A 16,377-nucleotide genomic window follows, 5' to 3' on the forward strand; every position below is an offset into this window, starting at 1 on the left:
TGTACGAACAATCAACTCAGTCATGTAAAAGCCCTAATTCATCAGGTACTTTTAAATATGTGGCTAAATATAACCACAGAGCAGTCTCACTGAAGTTAAGAAGAAAACATTAAAGAACCTTGCTGTTCTAAAGAAACTGTAAAATCTAGTTTTTAAAAACCAAATTTGTTAAAAGGAAGTTAACAGCTTCAGGATTTCCAGATGTTTGCTAGGCTTGTATAATCAAAAAATGCAACTGAGCTACTTAATGGATAAGACAGTGTTTCCAGAGAAGATAAAGAAAACTAAACATACACCATTAGAGTAATTACCTTTTGCTTTGTTTCACTCATTAAATAAAAACGTATTGTTGTTTTAACCTTTGACTCTAAATCCTAGCTGCATCTGTGTAAAATAATCAGAGATAGATGCAGGTAACCAATTTCTTTAATTTGTCATGTTCCAGACAACCTTTTATTGTGTTTAAATATGGAATATTTTGCGTATTGCAAAGTATCCTTCATAATACAGGTGCTCCGCTATAAAATCTTCTCTCTTGCTTATAATTAAGTCATCCTAAACTTAAAATTCCAGTATACAGTACTAAAACCCCCAACTGCAGTTTAATATAAAAATATCAGCACAAAACTCTTTTTTAAAGTCTGTTTATTGTAAGCAACCCAAATGCCTGTTTAATTATTATTAGTTGTAGTATATTAATAGACTTTGCACCCCTACAGTTGCTAATTCATACCATCTCAGGTATTTTGATGAGATAAGAAATACTAAGTAAGAAAACAGTAAGTATTCAAAGGGTTAATTTGCTTAGAATAATAATAATAAATTAGTTTTTTGCATCTTCTTCAGTTCAAAATCCAGCTTTGAGACCAAGGAAGGCTTCCAAAGCACATCAGTTAAATAAGAGTGGTCCTTTTAACCAGTAGCAGTTTGATTGCCAATGACTCGAAGAATCTCTTTATGAATGCTTGGTTCCTGTGTATTTATACTTGTATCACCCACTTGACCATCTTCATAACTAAAAAAAGAGTACAGAAAATGAATCAAATTAGTGTTTTATTAATCTACCCAAAACTCTGTTTCATTCAATAATCAAGAGTGTTTATTCCATACGTTAACATGTTTCCTATTAAAATGCTCTGCTGCACTTCACTGTTATATGCAGATCCTAAACTCTATAGAGAGTGAAGGGTGGGAGGGTTGCCACTGTCATCGAAACCCTGAGGTTGAATAATCCACTAGGACCCAAAGGGGAATTCTGCTAGCACCTGGCCCACCAAGGCATGTTAGCAGCTTCCCTCTTGCTGGAGGTATAAAGGAAAGGGCTGTTTCTGTTCCTTCAGCTGCTCCCAGAACACCCTATGTGAGGCTGGTGCCAAAGCATGCACAATGCTTGTGGTACCCAAACTCCTGTCACAAGTGGGCCTCCACTTAGTGGTGACACCATGACAACCTCCAGGGTTTTTCTCCTTATGAGAACTCGCCTGCATTAAGAATTTGCATGGATAAAGCAATCATGATCACTTAAACCCCCAGTGCTGGTCAATCTGAAGTCAGCGTGCTCCTCCACTGGTCTACATGACTCTCTTTGCAGGGCTGAAATCTATGCCAATATATAATTACAAGTTATAGGTGAGGGCAAATGCTCACATCATAGACAGGAAGCCTTTGATGAACTCCTCAGCTTTAAAACATACACCCAAAGAGAAAAGATATTTTATAATACATGGGTAGACTTACTGTAACATGAGGTAATGCTATAGAGTGGGAAAAATCAGTAACTCTCCATTCATTTATTCTATAACTAATCATCTATTAAACCTTTGTCACTAATACATACATTTCCTAACAAAAGTACAGAAATAAATAAAAAATGAAGTGATACTTTAAAGAATTAGGAAGAAACATCTTTTATCTACTTCATTTACAACTATTAGAGGGAACATGGGGAAAAAGGCCTAGAATGGACAGATGTTGAATGTTAAAAGCAGCTTTGTACTCACACAAAGAAAAACCTTGTACACACGTGATCTGTATTGGGAACTACCCATATCTCTCCATGTTTGTGCAGATCGGATGAAGTTATCACTATTGGGGAAAGAATAAATTTCATAGTGATGAAAACATGCCTGGAAAATATTGCTTTAAAAGGTTTGCTTTTTTAAACACTTTAAATAGCCTTCTGGGAATGTATAGTTTTCCAGTGCATGTCTGTGGCATGGCATAGACTCCGAGTTGGCTGTTAGTACAAACAGGGAGATGAACTTGATTCTTCTTTCCAAAATATGTTATATTTTCCAGAAAACATAGATGTATGTGAAACAGTTCTTAACTGGTGTGGTGAGTTGACCCTGGCTGGATGCCAGGTGCCCACCAAAGCCACTCTATCACTCCCCTCCTCAGCTGGACAGGGGAGAGAAAGTGTAACGAAAAGCTTGTAGGTCGAGATAAGAACAGGGAGAGATCACTCAGCAATTACTGTCACAACCAAAGCAGACTCGACTTGGTGAAAAATTAATTTAATTTATTGCCAGTCAAATCAGAATAGGGAAATGAGAATTAAAACCAAATCTTAAAAACCCCACCCTTTCCTCATGGGGAGGACTCCTCACACTCTGCCCTGCTCCAGCGTGGGGTCCCTCCCACAGGAGACAGTCCTCCACTAACTTCTCCAACGTGAATCCTTCCCACAGGCTGCAGTTCTTCACAAACTGCTCCAGCCTGGGTCCCTTCCACAGGGTCACAGGTTCTGCCAGAAAACCTGTTCCAACATGGCCTCCTCTCTCCACAGGGCCACAGGTCCTGCCAGGAGCTTTCTCCAGCGTGGGCCTCCCACGGGGTCACAGCCTCCTTCGGGTATCCACCTGCTTTGGCGTGGGGTCCTCCACAGGTTGCAGGTGGATATCTGCTTCACCATGTACCTCCATGGGCTGCAGGGGGGCAGCCTGCCTCACCATGGTCTTCACCACAGGCTGCAGGGGAATCTCTGCTCCAGCGCCTAGAGCACCTCCTCCCCCTCCTTCCTCACTGACCTTGGTGTCTGCAGAGTTGTTTCTCTCACATATTCTCTCTCCTCTCTCCCAGCTGCTGTTGCACAGCAGTTTTTTCCCCTTTTTAAATATGTTATCACAGAGGCGCTACCACCGTCACTGATTGGCTCAGCCTTGGCAAGCAGTGGGTCCCTCTTGGAGCTGGCTGGCACTGGCTCTATCAGACACAGGGGAAGCTTCTAGCAGCTGCTCTCAGAAGCCACTGCTGCAACCCCCCACCATGCTACCAAAACCTTGCCATGCAAACCCAGTACAATTGGAATGAAAAATGGAAAAGTATATTTATTAAAAACTGATTTTAAATGGCCATAGGGCTGTTAAGGAGCGTCTGAGTCAACTAATCAGCCTTTGAAACAGATATATTTGTGTTTGATGAGGGCTGAGCCAAAAATAAAATATGCATGATAAAGCCTGGAAATGAGATACCACAAATTTGGAATTTGCAATGCTACTAAATATTTTTTAAAAATTAGCATAGTAATTATGACTCGGGGATCACAAAGCTTGCCAATACTTGCTTAGTGTTTAGAAATCAGCAGTGTATTTGATGATAGGTTATTTACCAGCAGAATTAGACAACACAGGAAAGAAACCTTTTTATTGCTAAGTGGAATCTTTACTATCAATCTGTATTTGAAAAGATTTCTATAAATGCATTTAAACACTACCATGAATAAATGCATATTCAAGTTTTATACCATTTCTTCCATGAATTGTAATTTTTAACAAACATTTTTCTCTTGTAATTAATTTTATTTAAAATCTATATTATCCACCTCCCCTAAACACTCTGTTCATAGAAAAATGAAGTGAATATGAATGATGTAAAATATATTTTGCCAAATACTTAAAATTCACCCTTATAAGTTCCATAATCCATTAATAAATGTGAGGAAAGAATGACAAAGATGAAAAAGTCCTTGGGAAAGATGTAATTTATATTTAGAAACTTCAGACATTAAAGCCCAAGTAAATCTAGTAAACCCTAGATTCGTTTCATATCTTCATCTGAAAGTTTTAGAACTAAACTTAGGTATTTTCCTGTCTAGATCAAGTTGCATTTTCATGTTGACTGACATCTCCTTAATCATATTAAATATTTCACTTGAACATTCTCAAATATATATATATTTAAAAGTAGCAGATATAGCTTAAAGCTTCCATTCTGAAATAACATCTTTTCCACCATCTGTCTGAATTTTTACTTTTAAAAATAAACAAATACTCAAAACAGAGGGCAAACTGAGTTTAATATAATTTCTTTTTGTTTGGCCAATGAGACTAAGTAACAATTACTGGTACGATTCTTATCCAAATTTCATAATTCATTGTCCTCAAAACCTGCTGAGGTTTCATTAGTTATTAAAAAAAATAGCCAAGTCTTTCAAGAATGACCATACTCATATGCACTGGATTTTAACTTCACAAAATTTCTGAAGCCATCAGAGAGAACAGACTGGTTACCAGACGAACAGTATATTTGCCTGAGAAGTGAAAAATTATTTGGAAATTCAATAGGAAAGCTGTTTTTTCTGACTTGTAGGTGTTTAATGCATTTGTCAAGAGCTTGCAAGAAGTCACTATTTCAAATAAAGACCGTGACTTTGGTTATATTGATGGCTTAGGAATATGATCACATTTGAAAGACAGACCATATGATCAGTCACTATGTGCATATGATTATTTCATGAAAATTCAGCATGTGTTACAGGTTTTGTTTGAAGAGGGAAACATTGTGAACTGAAATATAAAGGTCAGCTATTAAGCAAGTACTCGTACACCTACTAGTAGTCTCTTACCTAAAAACAACCAGTACTGGAACTAAAGGTCTCACTGATTTGCATCCAGTAACACTGTGTCCATGACTAAAACAGTTTTTCAAGGGCTTTCAGCTTACCTTCACATAAGGCTATGCATTTTAAGTTACGGCTTTGCAAAAATTGTGACTGTTGTCCTTTCTTCAGTGACTGAGATGTAAAAACATGAGAAAACTTAATTAGTGTAGTAAGACAAACTGAATGAAAAAGTAACAAAGGAGAGGACTGCTATTTTCAGTGGTTTATTAATGAACAAAGATAGAGGCAGTCTTTCTAAAACATTTCTATTATATTTCTAAATGTAATAGAATTTATAAAAACATTTTTTTTAGATTATCATAGGAGGGATTTGAAATCCTTTATCCAGAAAGAAAAGTTCCTAATCATTACAGAATGAATGCTATTATTAGAAATACTGACAAACAAATTGATAGCAGAAAAAAAAATAATTACAAGGTGAATTTGATCATTGATTCTTTGGCCACAACCTTGATATTTTACTGGCCTTCTCATTTCTGAGGGCTTCTGCTGTTACATACCAATCTCTCTCCAAAGCCAGATTATTCTGTAGTTTCCACATGTTAACTATAGAAACAGATGTAAGATTTCTTTCTCAAAATTTATACCTACACATAAATGCTATGAGTTTGCTTTAGATAAAGCAGAATTCTAATGATTAAATATGTTGAAACTATGAAAAAGAAAAACTGACTTGCTATCAATGAAATGCTACTCATTTTTCAGCAATAATCACTCTCAATCCCTTTTGCACTGTTCTTCTGCAAGTCTAGAACTCAGAAAGCAAAGGCTTGCTAAGGGTCATAATGCAATCTATATTTCGTCGTCTTTCTCTTCTCAAATACTACTACTTGGAAAAGAAGGGCGCAGAGACCTGCAGTATACTCTGTGCATTGTTACTAAAAGCAGTTGGGCTGTATTTGATGGTTGCAGTCTCTGAAGTTGTTGATTTCATTCAATAAAATAAAACTGTTACCTTTCACAAGGGAATATTGCCTCCTTTTCAGCTATCAAGTTCCCAAACATAAAACCATAAATCTTCCAGAGATGGTTGATGTACTGTACCTGTGATGTATTACTGCCCTTACTGCCTGAAGTTGGTTCATCTTTAGCTGATACCTTCTGCTGCTTCTTGTTCATCCCTAAGAATATTAAAATCGTGTAAGATACCCTGGCATATAAATACCTTCATAAGCAAAGTTAAGTGAAGAATGAAACAGGTAACACAGTGGGAATCAGAGTCCTTTGCATGGCAGTCAAAAAGCTAGTTAATTTTGTCATAGAATATTTCAATTTAATCCTGCAAATTACCAACACATTTGCATGTGTTGCAAAGACCTTAGGAAAGTCAAATTAGCATTAAGCAGGTACAAAAGCAGATAAACATGAGCTTAAATGCCATTGAATTCAGCTCAGGAATGCTTTTAGGTGGTTGCTTAAGAGAGTTGCATGTCAGCATGTCTTGAGTTTAACTGACCCTATTCAGGTTGAAGTAACATGGTCTGATTTATGGTGGGTGGGACAGTAAAATCATGAGAGAAAGAACTTTAGATATTAATCTTTAACACTTTATTTAGACTTATTAAAAGTCTAAATAATTTTTAGGAGTAGCTAATTTATTTAAAGGTAGTTTTAAAGTCTACCTTGGTTTAATTAATTTATCTACAGGTAAAGGTATTAAATTATTTGTCAGCTACTTTTGATCCAATTTCCATCTCAGAAATCTGAACACCTACATTTGTGCCTTACATCTCATATTCCTCATGTTGGTTTATATAAAATTCCTGTATTGTATGCTACTACAGGCTTCCTAGCTTTTTCAGTATCCCATATGTCTTGGCAGTTTGCAAACACAGACTGAATTATGGAGGAGTTTAAGTCTTTGAAGGAACAGGGAGTGTAGGACTCCTCCATGTTTTTTATTGGCATCAAGTATTCTATACTTCATGGGAATACAGGCCTCCTCCTTTCTGGAGGAGACTGGATGGAAGGGACCAAAAAAGGTAGAGATAAGAAAAAACATTGAAGCTGACAAAGCAATGTTGTCCAAAAAGAAAGGCATTTTGTTAGATAATGATACTGCAACCTGCACTTTTAGTAAGTCCTAAAGAGCTTCCATACTTGTGTAATCTCTGAAAAGCTAAAAGTGCATTTAGAGATTACTGATATTGACATCCAATAAATACTAGTAAAAAATGCTGAGCTCTTAAAATGGATCATGACATTACGTAAAAATACTGAAAATCGGAAAGCATAACTAAAACTCTCAGAATTAAATTTATCTACATGCACACAAACACACATTCAACTATACCAATGCTTAGTCTGGAGAAGAGGAGGCTGAGGGGAGACCTTATCACTCTCTACAACTACCTGAAAGGGGGTTGCTGTGAGGTGGGTGTTGATCTCTTCTCCCAAGTAACTAGCGATAGAACGAGAGGAAATGGCCTCAAGTTGTGCCAGGGGAGGTTTAGATTGGATATTAGGAAAAATTTCTTCACAAGGAGAGCGGTCAAACATTGGAACAGGCTGCCCAGGGAGGTGGTGGAGTCACCATCTCTGGAAGTGTTCAAAAAACATGTAGATATGGCACTTGGGACATGGTTTAGTGGGCATGGTGGTGTTGGGCTGACGGTTGGACTTGATGATCTTAAAGGTCCTTTCCAACCTTAATGATTCTGTGATTCTGTGAAATGGACAGACATGGATTTGACATTTGGACCATTTGGTGGATAAGGAATTGGCTGGATGGTCACACTTAAAGAGTTGCGGTCAATGGCTTGATGTCCAGGTGGAGACCAGTGATGAGCGGTGTCCCTCGGGGGTATGTACTGGGACCAGTATTATTTAATATCTTTGTCAGGGACATGGATAGTGGGATTGAGTGCACCCTCAGCAAGTTTGCCGATGACACCAAGTTGTGTGGTGCAGTTGACACGCTGAAGGGAAGGGATGCCATCCAGAGGGACCCTGACAGGCTTGAGAGGTGGGCCCCTGAAAACCTCATGAAGTTCAGCAAGGCCAAGTGCAGGGTCGTGCACCTGGGTCAGGGCAATCCCAAGCACAAATGCAGGCTGGGCAGAGAATGGATTGAGAGCAGCCCTGCAGAGAAGGACTTGGGGGTATTAGTGGATGAAAAACTGAATATGAGCCAGCAATGTGTGCTTGCAGCCCAGAAAGCCAATCGCATCCTGGGCTGCATCAAGTGTGGCCAGCAGGTCAAGGGAGGTGATTCTGCCCCTCTACTCCGCTCTGGTGAGACCCCACCTGGAATACTGCATTTAGCTCTGGGGCCCCCAGCATAAGAAAGGCATGGACCTGTTGGAGTGGGTCCAGAGGAGGGCCACGAAGATGATCGGGGGCTGGAGCACCTCCCCTATGAGGACAGGCTGAGAGAGTTGGGGTTGTTCAGCCTGGAGAAGAGAAGGCTCCAGGGAGACCATATAGCAGCCTTCCAGTACTTAAAGGGGACTTACAGTAAAGATGGGGAGGGACTCTTTATCAGGGAGTGTAGTGATAGGACAAGGGGTAATGTTTTTAAACCGAAAGAGGATAGATTTAGATTAGATATTAGGAAGAAATTCTTTACTGTGAGGGTGGTGAGACACTGGAACAGGTTGCCCAGAGAAGTTGTGGATGCCCCCTCCCTGGAAGTGTTCAAGGTCAGGTTGGATGGAGCTTTGAGCAACCTGATCTAGTGGAACGTATCCCTGCCCATAGCAGGGGGGTTGGAACTAGATGATTGAACTAGGTCCCTTCCAACTCAAACCATTCTATGATTCTGTGATTCTATGAAATGTTAAATACAACATAACTAAAGGAAAAAGTCACTGTAATTTAAAATCTCTACAGAAGTTTCTTAATATACATATTGGTGTATCGTGTTTCTATTGCGCTTCTATTTGTGATTTTATTCTTACATGGAAAACTCTGCATCGCTCACTTTTGGATTTATTAGTGGGACAAATTATGTTCCCTCCCCTTCTCATGCTAAGATAAACACATTGTCCTGTACTTTCTCTGTAACCCTGACATGGCGATACTTGAGAATATTCTTAAACATACACAGTTGAACATGCCTATTGATGAATATTTGTTTTGTCAGATCAGGTCCTAAAAGCCCATGAATCCATAGATAATGTTAGATGGACTTAGGCAGATAGTTGACAAAAACCCACAAAGTTGGATTTCCACTGCATAATCAAGACCTGCTCCATTACACATAGCATCCAATATTAGCTACTATTTACTTCAAGCACAGTGTCAAGATACTCAGTACCTTGGAAAATGAGGACAGGTATTTAATAAGGGAAATTAGATTTTATCTTTTTAACATGAATTAAATCTTGGCCGACAAAGATAAAATTTATTAGAGTGTTGTAAACAGTGAAGCTGGTAAGAAAAGCAGTAGACTAAGATACCTCCCTATATTTCTCCAACTTTAGAGTGATTTATAAATATCACCTGAGTAACCAAATGATATGCTTGACAATGGACTAAGGTAGATTCCACTTCCAAACATTGCACCGTGGAGCTGAAAAAGAGTGATTGTTTAACATTAATTTTGTTATCTGGACAAAATAATAATGATAGGCACAGGGCCTAATGTAGATAAGCATCTGCCCCACTGCACTAATTTATTGTCTGGTAATAAATGGTGTTCAAAGAAGTCTAAAAAAATCATGCTGTGAATATACAACTAAGATACTGTATATTCTGGAAACCATGTCCAAATGCTCAAAGATAATTTTACATCAGATTTATATATAAAATTGCATTTTCTGCTTTTAAATCTAACATTATCATGGAGGATGCCTACAGAGGGTGCTTCTATAGATGGCCAAATACACCTTAGCCTTAACAAGGCTGAGCAAGCTCAGCATGTGTCTCACAGCAAAACCTTAAGCAGGAACCAAAGCCTAAGCCAGCCTTTGTGAATCATCATCAGCAACAGCTGCTTTTCTTTTCCTTAAGGTAAGAAATGAAGAGATGCTGATAACACTGCTCATATGCTATAGAAAAATTCAGTCAGTAGTTCAGTCTGAGTACTGGAGGAATGGGTTCAATCAAGCTTTTGCCTGAGACAATTCAGACATGCATATCCCATCACTGCAGGACTGTGCTTTAGCCACAAATCTACCAGCTGTCTGAAGAGAGGAAAGGGAAGACTCTTCTTCACCAGCATCACTGCTCCATGTCATGGAACTTGGGCTAAGCAACAAAACTGAGCACTTTTTATTAGTGCTATGGTCATTTTCTTGTCTGGAAAGGGGGAAGTATGGGTTTCACTTTTCCAGGGACTGACTGCTTTATGTGGAAAAGTCTTTAAAGAAAACACACAAAGTAGTTGTTGGAGCACAAACGAGAACCCAGAGTATCTCCTACCCAGGTAGATATTATGACCACTGGGTTTCAGAGTCATGCTCACCCTTATTTCTTTCCTCTGACCCAATGAAATTTACATCATCTCTGCAATGTGCAAGAGCTCCCACAGGAATGTGCAATCATGCTCTCACTCCTCCAGATCCTACAATGTTGTATAGGATCCTTGGTGAGTAGGTATTTTTTCCTGACTGGGGTAAGCAGAATGAACTGGGCTCAGGATATGCCCTATTTGTGCGAGAGAGTGAAAAATGATGACTTGTATAAAACAGGGCTTTACTGCTTCCTCCTCTTCCCAGTATCTCAACCCTGAACAAAAAAATAAGCGTGAACAAAGGGTTTTACTTTGGTGAATTTTGGCGTGTAAATCCTGCTTTCTTGGGAAAGTATCTTACAAAGATGCTAATAAAACCACCCAAACCACTAAGAGGAACAGCAGAGATTTCCATTCCCTTTTTTCAGTGTTTCCTGTTCCCCGATCCTTAGTCAGCACCCCAGGATCCTCCTCCAAGGTATCATGGACTCAGCTCCAGGGAAAGAGCTGTCAAAACCCTGATGCTAAAATACTCTGAATTACAGTTCCCCAGTCCCTCTGATACTGCCTACTTTGCTCTGCAATAGTGGTCTCCTGATGATTCAGTCTGAGAAACCGAACTGAAGTTTGCAATAGCTCCCTCCTGGCCAGTACACTCATATTCCCTTCCTAAGGAAACCAGAGGAGAAGAGAAGATGCTGTAAATCCAGCTTCTGTAAACCTAGTATGCTCTTGGATCCTATAACATAGACATAGTTTATGTAGCTCTAAATTTTAAACCCCGAGACTGCTTTTAAGCAGTACTGAGCCAAGCCTCCTGGAGGTGCTGCTGTGCAATGTAAAACCGAAACACTGACTACTGATGGAATTTTTTAGCCATTTTAGAAGACACATTATTTCATTTTAATTGCTTCAGAAAAGTACCTTTTCCAGGAAACATGAGGGTATTTGAAATCACCCCTTTTTGCTACCTATATGACTACCAGAACCACATCCCTTGAAAACTCGCCTAAGCTTAATATGTAATCAAACATGCACGTTAGCTAAAGTCTATTTAGTCTACTATTTACCTGCAGCCTCGTATTGGAAGCAATAACTAAGCCGTTCCTCAGAATGGAATGCCAGTTTTCAATGTGTGAACCACTGAAAAAGTGAAAGAGAATGCATTAAAATCCACAGTGTAAAATGCAAAATTAAATCAGCAATCCTTTAAAAGAATAAATTCCCAGCTGTAAACCTGAAATGGCAAGAACAAAAAAATAGCATGGCATTTTGGTAACCTTTGATTAATATGAATGTATGTACTCACTGAAACGCAAAGGTACTTCCGTAGAGATTTTTAGCAGCTCGGAAATTGTATTCTTTGGCTGGTGGACTGCTGAGAAGTAGGAACTGGTGGGGAGTGTGCATAAACTTCAGTTGCTGTAAAATATATCAGTGTACAAGTGAAAAGAAGTTGATTAACACAAAAGAATTGTATTTCCATAATGGTAGTTCTTAAGATACCATGCTGTTTCACACAATATATGACTGCATCTAAATAACTACATGAACCATAGTTTTTACCTGAAAGCAAACAGTAAAAATGTCCTTCAGTTTATATGGAAGTTTCTGAAGCATATTTCAGCCTAATATGGCTCTAGTAAAGTAATTACATTGATTAAGTAATTACATTTGATTAAGTAATTACATTTCATCATGGTATTCTTATCAGAGCTGGCTTTGAATTAAGGTTCAGATTTGAAAGGCTGCAGATTACTATGCCCTTAATCAGAGGATCAGAGGCACACATACTCAGAAATTAATCTCAGCACCATCCCTCTAAAATTCTAGAGCTATATTCTTTTTACAGTGTACTCATATGTGGATCTCCTGGTACATCATATTTGTGTGCACTGCTTTTTGTACAGTTCTGTACCTAATATTCTATATGGTAACAAAACAAATAGTGACGTTCTCACCTAATCTCAGATGACTACAAGGTAGAGCTACTCACCTCAGATAGGCTTTTTCTGAGCATTATTCCTTTGACCTATTTTAGATATTCACAACATGATTCTATGAGTCATGACCTGAAACGGCCTATTTCTCTCCCCTGTCTATTAATGGAGCCCATGTGATTAATTTGAATGTAGACACATTGGGACAGGAGGCTCTCACCTAAAATGCTAATATGAGCCACGAGAAATGAGAAAATAATAAAGAACCCACAGACACTTACCCTATTCACTGGTAGCTTCACAATATGTGATCTATTACTAGAAATAACCCTAAAATAAGAAACAGTTAGATGTATTAGACATGACAACCAAACAGAACTTTTCTTCTTAAGCATGTGTTATGAATGGCCACCACAAAGCACCCAGCTGCAGGCCTTTGAACCTATCAGATGGAAGTGGACCAAATCTTGACTACAAATCAGATCTGAGGCCATACAAATAAGCTGGAGTCTTTCCAGTGCTTTCAGAGGGCCCAGATGAGGTCCAGAAACAAATGCAGTTGCAAATGTCAACCCTGACATTCTTAGGGTGAGTTTATACCAAATTAAACTGGTGAAGTGATCATTCATTCAACTTGGTACTTTAATAATTATCATCTCATGTGAGCCAGTTTTATACCACTGTAGAAGAGGATGTGCAAGCGGGTCTTGTTTATCCATCTGCTTCTTTATTTCCAAGTAAGGTGCCTAGAAAAGAGTAATTATGTTCTTTATTTCCAGCTGAAATCATAAGGTTAAATTTTATATGTCACATTGCCCATAATTTCATCTATTAAAACGAATACATGGGACTCAGTATTAGGCTTAAATCACAGTTTTACTAACATTTAGCATTGTACAGTTATAAACGTGTTTTGACAACAACAAGAATTAATATAGCAATTATTTTATCTGCAGTAAAATAATAAGCATATAATTAGCATCAAAATTAGTATATTATAGCAAACATTGGTGATCTCAAGGAGAACAGCAGAAGACGTCTATTTATGTTTGGCTCTTGGAATAAGAAGTTGGACTGGAACTTCACAAAATTAAGTCTCTCAAAATACCCCAAGATAATCCACTCCAATTTGTTAACTGTTTTATGGTATAAACTGGTAAAGTAAAATATTGTATCAGCTTATAATCCCTTTGAAAACCTTTCTTGATTTCAATCACAGTGAAAAGCATCCCTTTAAAACTCTTCAGTTGAAGAATTATTTTAACATTAAAAAAAAGCAAACTGGTAGTTATTTTTCTTTTTAAAAGACATTATATTAGGTAACAGAAATACCCGATTTTTTAAATTTTTACAAGATGTTACATTAAGTTACAAAAACATCTGAATTTTAATTTTCAATGTATTTTACTGCTCTCTATATACCTCATTCTTCATTCCAGAATCCCAAAGTACTTTACGAATACATATAGAATAAGATTTATAAACTCTTGTGAGGTTACATTTATATAACAGTTGGAAAAGCAAGGTACATGGGAGAGGTTTCAATAATCACTTATAATCAGCTGGGCTGTTTGGGAAAGGAAGTGTAACAATAAACATAAGTACGGCTATCAGATTCTGTCCCACTGTGAATACTGAGAAATCATATGGTAGTAATCCCAAGAGACCCAACCTTACAAGTCCCCAATCATACTTAGCTGATCAAGTGTTTTGTTATAATAGAAATAAAGCTATCATTCAGAACACCGTCACAAATTCAATTTCTTTTGCTTTGGAAATAAAAGACCCAGTTTGACGTTGGTATTTCCAGAAATGCAGCAGTTGCTAATCATCTCGTTACAATGTCCCATTTTGCTGTTATTATCTCTTATTTAAACTTCAAAAGATCTGAGTTCTACTTCATCACTTTTATTGGACTGCCATTATGGATACTCTAGGTTTGTTATTTTTAACACACATTTTAATATTATTACAGCTCTATAGGAAAGAGATGATACTATTGTCTTCCCCACTCATCATAGGCGAGCAATAAAAACATCTTCCTAGTTCTAGAAATGGTGATTAAGTTATGTAAAGATTTTTAAACTCACCTGTGTCATCTCTCTAATAGAAGTGATACTATCCAATGCTTTCATGACTCGGTCATAATTCTTCTTCTGATGTAGCATAAAATAAGCAAATAAATTAAAAGAATATTGGTCTTTGGCTCTACAAAAACCTGAATTCTTTGAGTGTGTATAAAACCAAAGTTAGGACGAATGTTCAGCAAACCGATCCTTTCAAACATTTCTAACCAATAGCTTCCTTCCACCTTACACAGAGACTCTCATTCATAGTCCAGGAAAATTCCCTGAAAAAATATTATCATGATGGCTTTTCTTTGAATTTCACTGGAATCCAAACACACAACAATGTGACTCACGTAAAAAATTAGGTCACTTTTAAAACAAATATTTGTAACCAAACACAGGCTCTGCCAGTTATTTGGACAATATGCTACTAAGTTAAATAATGCAGTGAACAAATAGATTTTAAATAAAATGCTAAATAAGCAGATGTGTTTACTTTGCTAACATCTCTACAAAACTTCAGAGGTCCTTCAGTTGTCCCTCTGCCTCACCTTGACCCTTGTCTACCTTCTGACTGGGAACCACTACCAGATGGCTCCACATTTTCTGAGCAGATGAGCTTAACAGTCCATGTTTCACCAGCTCCATGTGCCACGTCACCTTAAGGAGCCCCATTGTTCCTCATCTTTGGGTCTTGCCAACTTCTGCCCGTGGGCTTTCACCTTGCCCATGCTGTCAAGAAGCTGGGAGGAGGTAGTATGGGCCCTGCCAGCCTAGGGGCTCTCTCCACTCTTCTGGTGTGACCCCTTTTCACATTGCCTCATCTGCTTCAAACCCACAACCTGCCTAGCTGCCAGACTAGCTGTCTCCTCATCAGCCCCTTTCCAAGAACCTCCTGGCAAGTCTTCCTTCCCACATGATACAGAACACACTTGCCCCTTCCTCTGAGAAAGACCACCGCTAACTGGCCTTTGTTCAGAAAAAGTGAAATGCATCACAATGCAGGACATCCAAAGTTCTCATTTACGCCCTTGAGGATGGCTCAAGTGATCTGTAATAGTTCACAGCTTCCCTAGGGCTTCCCTGAGAGGCAGCATTTGCAGCCTGAGGAGCAAGTAGTGCAAACACAATTCTTTACTTCAAAATTTGATGCTTGTACAAAACTTGACTGTTATGTCCAACATTTGATAAAATTAAGTTTAAGGACATAATTGTTTGCAAAGACAAAATGAGATGACAGCAATAACCACTTTAAGAATAAAAAGATGGACTGGAAATCCCCTAGTCTACGTGGTCTACACCTCCCAAAGGCCATCTTTCTCTTTGTGTCCAATGTGTACACTGAGAGAAAGACACTAAGAATATAAAATTTTGCACCTAGAATTTGTACCCTAAAAGAAGTTCTTGGCTTCAACATAACTTTGAATGCAACTTACAGTTTATTCACAAATACCTTCTCAGAGACAATTAAAAAACCTACAAAGTTCTGAAAATAGTCACATGCTTGTGCTATATTCTGGAGCTGTATCTCCTACAGTAAAGGAGACTCCTCCAGAAGAAGGCTTTGCTTTGAAATCTAATGCATGACTGAAACCAAGCTATGACATAATGAAAGATAACTACTTACCCTGGGGTTAAAGGCCAGCATCTGAGGATCATTAGGATCAACTACAGAAGGATATGGCTCAAAAATGACAACTTTCCTAGGTGACTCTAACGCAGACCGACACATGGATACTAACAGATCAACCACCTAGGGATAAAGAAAAATATTTATTTAATATATGTACTTTCATATTGTATCATCCAGTCTGCTTTTTTTACACATTACAGTAATACCATATTTCACTGTTATCTCTATTACCCAAATTGTGTTATCCACAGGACGTAGTTTAGGACTGAAATTTTTCCACTGACCTCAACAGGCTTTGGGTCCAGCCCTGGTATATTATTCCAGGTGCATAAGTAGGACCAGCATCTGGTCCTAAATGTATTATCACATCAAATACATTGCTTGCAGTCCTGCTTTCTCTTGTGTACATGTGCTAATTCCTGTATGAAATTAATTCT

The 16,377-nt window shown here is 38.2% G+C and overlaps 1 protein-coding gene across 2 annotated transcripts in view; it reads right to left on the reverse strand.

Annotated features, from left to right (window-relative positions):
• Positions 1 to 912: 912 nt before the first annotated feature.
• Positions 913 to 16,377, reverse strand: part of LOC309415234 (protein mono-ADP-ribosyltransferase PARP8-like) — a gene marked incomplete at both ends in the record, with an annotated part of 160,073 nt that continues 144,608 nt past the window's right edge. Inside the window, 11 exons of one of the 2 annotated variants that reach the window (XM_082012690.1) lie at positions 913 to 1,015; positions 2,001 to 2,085; positions 4,945 to 5,014; positions 5,948 to 6,024; positions 9,347 to 9,416; positions 11,369 to 11,441; positions 11,608 to 11,720; positions 12,520 to 12,568; positions 12,917 to 12,984; positions 14,329 to 14,394; positions 15,935 to 16,060. In XM_082012690.1, the coding sequence (XP_081868816.1) occupies positions 913 to 1,015; positions 2,001 to 2,085; positions 4,945 to 5,014; positions 5,948 to 6,024; positions 9,347 to 9,416; positions 11,369 to 11,441; positions 11,608 to 11,720; positions 12,520 to 12,568; positions 12,917 to 12,984; positions 14,329 to 14,394; positions 15,935 to 16,060 (900 nt within the window). The remainder of the gene's footprint in view (positions 1,016 to 2,000; positions 2,086 to 4,944; positions 5,015 to 5,947; positions 6,025 to 9,346; positions 9,417 to 11,368; positions 11,442 to 11,607; positions 11,721 to 12,519; positions 12,569 to 12,916; positions 12,985 to 14,328; positions 14,395 to 15,934; positions 16,061 to 16,377) is intronic. The other variant, XM_082012689.1, reaches the window with a different exon arrangement.

The sequence above is a fragment of the Phaethon aethereus genome (assembly GCF_964289735.1).
Source record: "Phaethon aethereus genome assembly, chromosome: W".
Classification (NCBI taxonomy): domain Eukaryota; kingdom Metazoa; phylum Chordata; class Aves; order Phaethontiformes; family Phaethontidae; genus Phaethon; species Phaethon aethereus.